Source organism: Cariama cristata, unplaced genomic scaffold (genome assembly GCF_000690535.1).
Source record: "Cariama cristata isolate BGI_N322 unplaced genomic scaffold, ASM69053v1 scaffold9027, whole genome shotgun sequence".
Taxonomy (NCBI): domain Eukaryota; kingdom Metazoa; phylum Chordata; class Aves; order Cariamiformes; family Cariamidae; genus Cariama; species Cariama cristata.
Window position 1 is genome coordinate 18763 of NW_009626027.1, and position 6759 is coordinate 25521.

Sequence of the window (6759 nt, forward strand, 5' to 3'; positions counted from 1 at the left end):
CGGCGGCTGGGCTGTGGGACAGCACTGCCGGCATCGGAGCGGGAGGACTTTGGCACCGGACCCCTGCGCATCTGGCTGGACAACGTGAACTGCCAAGGGACAGAGCCAGCCCTTATGAATTGCCAGGCGAGCCCATGGGGACAGAGCAGCTGCAGCCATGGAAATCATGCCAGCGTGGTGTGCTCAGGTGGGTTGCACTCCAGCACCGGCAGAGGGTCAGGATGCACTGGTAATTTCCCCCATTCCAGTTGGGAGCAAGGTGCCAGCTTCACCCTGCTTGCCGCTGGGTCAATTACCCCCAATCCCTTTCAGAAGCGCCTCCACAGGGTGGGGACGAGATGCTGTGGGTCCAGAGGCAACGTGACCATGCAGCACCAGTTATGCGCTGAAATGCAGAGTCCTTTGTCTTCCTGCAGAGGGGCTGGATGCTCTGAGCATCAACTTGCCTATTTGCAGGCTCGGATGTTTCCAGCTTTGCCCCGGTCCGGCTGGTGGATGGCCCAGGTCACTGTGCCGGGAGGGTCGAGGTGTTTCACAGTGAGAAATGGGGGACAGTGTGCGATGACAGCTGGGACTTTGCGGATGCCAAAGTGGTGTGCCGGCAGCTGGACTGTGGGGTAGTGATATCAGCTCCACGGCGGGCTCACTTCGGGCAGGGACAGGGACCCATCTGGCTGGACAACCTGCGCTGCATGGGGACGGAGGCTGCCCTCTCTGAATGCAGATCCAAGGGCTGGGGCATCCACGGATGCGAGCACGGAGAAGACGCCGGTGTGGTGTGCTCAGGTAACTGCCGCATGTCATGGCACTGGGAGCACCGCAGTAAACCTTACCACGGTCCTCCAGCACTGGGGTTTGACTCTGCTTTCCCCTACGGGTCCTGCTTGCAATGCAGGAGCAGTTTACAGCCAGCCTGGAGACCCTTTGCTTTGACATTAGCCCCTCGTGGTCCATTCTGGTAGAAGATGGCAGCTGTATGCAGACATTATGGTCTGAGAAAAACAAACGCCATGCCCATTTGCACTGCTATCGCTAAAAGTACGGTCTCTGGCATGCTTTTGGCTGATGTTATTTATCACAAATCCTGGCAGTTAGCACAGACCAGAGACCATTCCCATCAGGCAAATTGCAATATGGCCACCTATTTCTTCACAGCGGTGCAGGCTGCAGTATATGTGGGTCGTCTCCCATTACAGCTGGCCTCATAGTCGGGGGGACTTTCTGACAGCTTTGATTGATCCACAGTAGTTGTGCCCCACGATGCTCAGAGCTGTGTGAGCCCATAAAAGCCCATCTCCCATCCCTCTATCTCCTCTCCAGCTCTGATTTTCTGCCAGAGGAACCCCACAGCCCATTTTAGTGGCTATTAAGAAGCTGGGGTTACTGGACTGCAACCAGGTTGCTTAACATCAGGATGGACTTTGCTTAATATCTGGGTGTCACTGACCAAGACAGCTAGCATTGAATTCAGTCACCCCAGCATGGGAAGGTAGCATGTCACCCTAGTTGATCTACTGGGTAACCTGTGGCCTTCAGAAGCAGCAGCTGGAGGGCAGGTGAGGTATCCCAGGAGTCCCAAATGGCATAAGGATGCTTGTGTCTTGGAAACTAGACACTGCCCTATGTGTCTGCTTTAGGAGGGCAAACTATATAAGGTTCATTGACTATAGTCTGGTCAAGCCCATGCTAATCAAGCCTTGGGCACCACTTGGGCCAGTTCACATCATACCTGAAAGGTCTGCCCTCTATGTCGTTGCAAGAGCATCCTTGACCCCCAGGGCTGCTCAGCCTCTGGTGTAAACTCTTTGCTGGCAGCCAGAGGTCTCATGGGACAGAAGGTATATCCTTAACATGTGTACGCTCTCTGATGTTGTAGAATCGGGCATTTCTGACCTCGAAAGCCTCCGCCTGGTGAACGGCTCGGACCCGTGCTCTGGGAGAGTTGAAGTGTTTCATGATCAGCGCTGGGGGGGCATCTGTACGGATGGCTGGGACCTGACCGAAGCCCACGTGGTCTGTCGGCAGCTGGGCTGCGGGTCGGCGCACTCGGCCACGGGGTCTACCCGGTTTGGGACAGGAGATGGCCTGATCTGGGTGGATGCTGTGGAGTGCACCGGGACGGAGGGGGCCCTCTTCGAGTGCAAGGTCAAGTTCTGGGGTGCTAAGAGCTGCAAGTCGAGGGAGCACGCAGGTGTCATGTGCTCCACGGCCGCAGGTCAGTGGCGGTGAGTCGGGGATCAGTCCTCCCCTGGGGGAGGACATTCAGTCTGACCAAATTCACCCATCCAGCTCCTCCTTGTCCTGGCTCAACCACTCCTTGTTCTTGCGGTCCCACCAGGGAGTACAAGGTGTTTTCCATTTTAAGGTCTACTAGTCCCTGTCTTCCCTCAGGCAAAGTGCTTGGAAATCCCAAGACTGGGATTCCCAGAAATCCCAAGCCTGTAAAATGTAGGCTTTCCATCACATGCAAAGAGCCCTGGCGCACCAGGGCTGCAGCTGCCCCTGTGGTTTTTTTGATTTTTTTTTTTTGATCTGTGCTACCACACAGCCTGTAGTCCTCAGGGAGTCCCTTCTCTTCACCAAGCTATTTCTTGCTCAGGTTCACAACACACTTGGTGCCTCCTTGCCTGCTGTCACCGTTCAAGGCTGGGCCAGCACTCAAAGCAGATGGCGGATGCTCTCTATTAAACCCACTCCTTCCTCAGAAGGGGAGGGAAAGGAGAGAAGGGAGAGAGACTTACAAGTTGGGAAATTAAAACTGCTTTGATAGAACAATAACAGTGAAAAAGAGTATAATAATATTCACGCTAATATTTTGGTCACCTGTCTCGTCCTCACTTTTCTGCAGGTGTGACCCTTTTACATTTTTTCACTTTTTTAACATAAGAGACCCAACACTGACCTTGGTTCCCATGGGAGTAAGTACAAACGTGGGCCTTTCTGTATACCAATCCCACCGCTACTTTAGTAAAAACTGTCAACATCAAGCGCCATCGATTCTGAAAGCAGACACTGTCTGAAAAACACGGAGCTAACTTCCAAAAGTGCAGTTACTTAGAAGAAACTTAACAAGGAAAAACTCTACTGAAAGCAGAAATGGTCCTGTTTTAGCCAAACCAGGACACCTGCTTATCCCCATGAGGATACTCACAACATGGGAGCTCCTCGGTAATTTGGCCAAGTTCACAATCTACCAGGCAAGGTCCCAGCAGGCTTGTCCCAAAAGGTCTTCATGCATGCACACCCAGGGTGCAGCACTAGCAGAAGTGCTACATGCTGGTGGAGACCCCTTGCAAGAGAAGGTCCACTGTGTTGCCAGCCACCGGACAGGCAGGCATTTCTGGCCAGGATTTATTGTTCTCTGTTTTTAGACTTGGAGCCGGGGAGCTCAGAAGCCCTGCGGCTGGTGAACGGCCCGCACCGCTGTGCCGGGAGGGTAGAGGTCTTTCACAACCAGCAGTGGGGAACCATCTGTGACGACGGCTGGGACCTGAAGGACGCAGCTGTGGTGTGCCGGCAGCTGGGCTGTGGGACGGCCATGTCAGCCCCAGGTTTATCTGGTTTTGGGCAAGGATCTGGCCCCATCTGGCTAGACGGGGTGAGTTGCCTTGGGACAGAAGCCACCCTCGCTGAATGCCCTGTCAAGCCTTGGGGACACCATGCATGTAACCATGTGGAAGACGCCAGCGTTGTGTGCTCAGGTAACCCTCACCACATGCTTTCTGTGTAAGATGGACCAAGCCCCATCCTTCTGCAGGCTGGGAACAGTTTGGGAACAAGTTGGTCAACAAATTGCCCAGATCGGTAGAAACCGCATTAAAATAACAGTGTTCAGAGACATGGAAAGATACGATATGCTGGGGAAAAAGTAGCATGGCTTAAGACATGCCTCAGAGTCTGGTACCACTGGAGGTGTCCAGGATGTTTTCATGGGGTGAAGCACCTTAACCCTTTGGGAGCAGTAGCTGGAGGGTGCATGGGTGCTGCTTGAGTGGCAAGAGCAGAGCGACTTGTGCTGCTGTCACAGTAAAATGTGCAGGATGTGCAGATAAATGCAGAAAGATGCATTGGAACCAGCTGCTCTCATCTGATACACCACTTTTGAGCTAGCTGCTACCAGTCTAGCCTTGGCCTTAGAAGGTCAAGCTCCATGGACAGGTCAATGTGGCAGTCAGAAGTAGTCAGGACAGGGTCAGAAAAAGATCCTTTGCCATTTCCTCTGGGGCAAAAAGTGGGTAGTACCCGGTGAACCTAGGTGATGCAGCTTCCAATCAAGGGGGAAGGAAAACACGGAGAAACACTGGGAAGGACCCTTGTGCATCCCTTCTTCCCAGCACGCTGTCCCTCAGGTGAAGACATGGGTGCTTTCTCCTGTCCCAACCGCTAAACCAGGGTGCAACCACCCTCAGGGTTCAACGGGTGGAAGGGATCTTCTCAGCTCCTTCCACCCTGCAAAAACCCCTGCGCTCACTTCGCTGCGCGTCTCTGATAATCAAAGGGCAAGGGATGTACAAGCTCGCTGCAGCACCACCACCCAGACCTGCCATGGGGATGTCCTGCCCTCTCCAACCCAGCAGGTGCTAAGATGCACAAGCAGATCCTTAATAATGCCCATTTTTTGGTATTTTTCAGGCTCAGGGATTGCCAGCATCCCGAGGCTTCGCCTGATGGATGGCTTGAGCAAGTGCTCTGGGAGGGTTGAGGTGTTTTACAACAACAAGTGGGGGACGGTCTGTGATGACAGCTGGGACCTGAGTGATGCAGCGGTGGTGTGCCGGCAGCTGGGCTGTGGGGTTGCCCTCTCAGCCCCCGGCTCAGCTCGGTTTGGATGGGCATCTGGCCCCATCTGGCTGGACGATGTGAGCTGCACGGGGGAGGAAACCAACTTCCTTGAGTGTCGAGCCAAGATGTGGGGCGTCCACAACTGCCACCACGGGGAGGACGCTGGTGTGGTGTGCTCAGGTGAGAGACGGGATGGGGCTGGCCAGACGCAGAGCTCCTGTCAGTACCCAGGGGCAGACAGCTGGCCCCCTTTGGAGGAGATGAAATGTGCAGGGTTGGTGTAGGAGCTTCTTGCAGCTCTCACCCATGTGTATCTCCTGGACCTTCACCTCAAGGCCCAGTGCAAGGTCCTGCACCTGGGTTGGGGCATCCCCCAGTATCAGTACAGGCTGGGGGATGAAGGGATTGAGAGCAGCCCTGCGGAGAAGGACTTGGGGGTACCGGTGGATGAAAAGCTGGATGTGAACCAGCAATGTGCACTTGCAAACCACAGCCAGTCGTATCCTGGGTTGCATCAAAAGAAGCATGGCCAGCAGGTCAAGGGAAGGGATTCTCCCCCTCTACTCCACTCTGGTGAGACCCTCTCTGCAACACTGCGTTCGGCTCTGGGGTCTCCAGCACAAGAAGGACATGGACTTGTTGGAGTGAGTCCAGAGGAGGCCATGAAAATGGTCAGAGGGCTGGAGCACCTTGCTGTGAGGAAAGGCTGAGAGAGTTGGGGTTGTTCAGCCTGGAGAAGAGAAGGCTCCAGGGACACCTTCTTGTGGTCTTTCAATACTTAAAGGGAGCTTATAAGAAAGACAGAGAGAGACTTTTTATCAAGGCCTTTAGCGACAGGACAAGGGGCAACTGTTTTAAACTAAAACAGTGTAAATTTAGATTGGACATAAAGAAGAAATGTTTTATGATGAGGGTGGTAAGACACTGGAACAGGTTGCTCAGAGAAGTTGTGGATGCCCCACCATTAGACGTGTTCAAGGTCAGGTTGAATGGAGCTTTGAGAATCCGATCTACTGGAAGATGTCCCTGCCCATGGCAAGGAGTTGAACTAGATGATCTTTGAAGGTCCCTTCCAACCCAAATCATTCTATGAGTCTATACTGGAAGTATTCCAAGTCTGGTTGGATGAGGCTTTGAGCAACCTCATATAGCGGAAGATGTCCCTGCTCATGGAAGGGGAGTTGGACTAGATGGTCTTTAAAGGTCCCAATGCAAACTGTTCAGAGAGTCTATGACCCTGAGGCAGCCTGCAGCACCCTGCAGCCAGGCATCATGCCCAGGGTTTTGTCCCCCTGGTAAAACAGCAGCACCCAGCCATGTCAATCCCTTTTGTACTCAATGCTACCAATGCCCGGACGTTGGCCCTGCCCTGCTCCTCCCTGGAGGCACATGGGGTGCTGAAGGTGGGGGTGGTCCAGGGATGCAGGCAGGGGGTGGTCCAGGGATGTGGGGGTGCCCTCCAGCCATGTGCCCACCTATTTCCCTCTCCGCAGAAGCAGGCAACTCCAGCTCAGCTGACCTGCGGTTGGTAAACGGGCCACACCGTTGTGCCGGGAGGGTGGAGGTGCTCAACGCCGGGCAGTGGGGGACCATCTGCGATGACGGCTGGGACCTGAACGACGCAGCGGTGGTGTGCAGGCAGCTGGGCTGTGGCAGAGCTGAGGAAGCCCCCGGTCGGGCTCACTTCGGGAGTGGGACGGGGCGCATCTGGTTGGATGATGTGGCCTGCACCGGGAGAGAGGATGCCCTCGTCCAGTGCCAAGCCCGTCCCTGGGGACGGAGTAACTGCAATCATGGAGAAGATGCCAGTGTGGTGTGCTCAAGTACGTCCTGTTCCTGCAACTTGGGGTGTCCTGGGGCGGGGGAGGCAGGGGGTGTCCATCCTGCATCTCAGGTGATGCTGCAGCAGGATGGTCTAGTCCTTCCTGGGGTGGACAGTCCTTTCGCCCCAGCCCCGAGCACCGTCACCGGCATCGT

The 6759-nt window shown here is 54.7% G+C and overlaps 1 protein-coding gene across 1 annotated transcript in view; it reads left to right on the top strand.

Annotated features, from left to right (window-relative positions):
* Positions 1-6759, top strand: part of LOC104164503 (deleted in malignant brain tumors 1 protein-like) — an 11143-nt gene that overhangs the window by 638 nt on the left and 3746 nt on the right. Inside the window, exons 2-7 of the mRNA XM_009703847.1 lie at positions 457-805; positions 1902-2215; positions 2473-2481; positions 3396-3701; positions 4639-4983; positions 6297-6605. Coding sequence (XP_009702149.1) covers positions 457-805; positions 1902-2215; positions 2473-2481; positions 3396-3701; positions 4639-4983; positions 6297-6605 — 1632 coding nt within the window. The remainder of the gene's footprint in view (positions 1-456; positions 806-1901; positions 2216-2472; positions 2482-3395; positions 3702-4638; positions 4984-6296; positions 6606-6759) is intronic.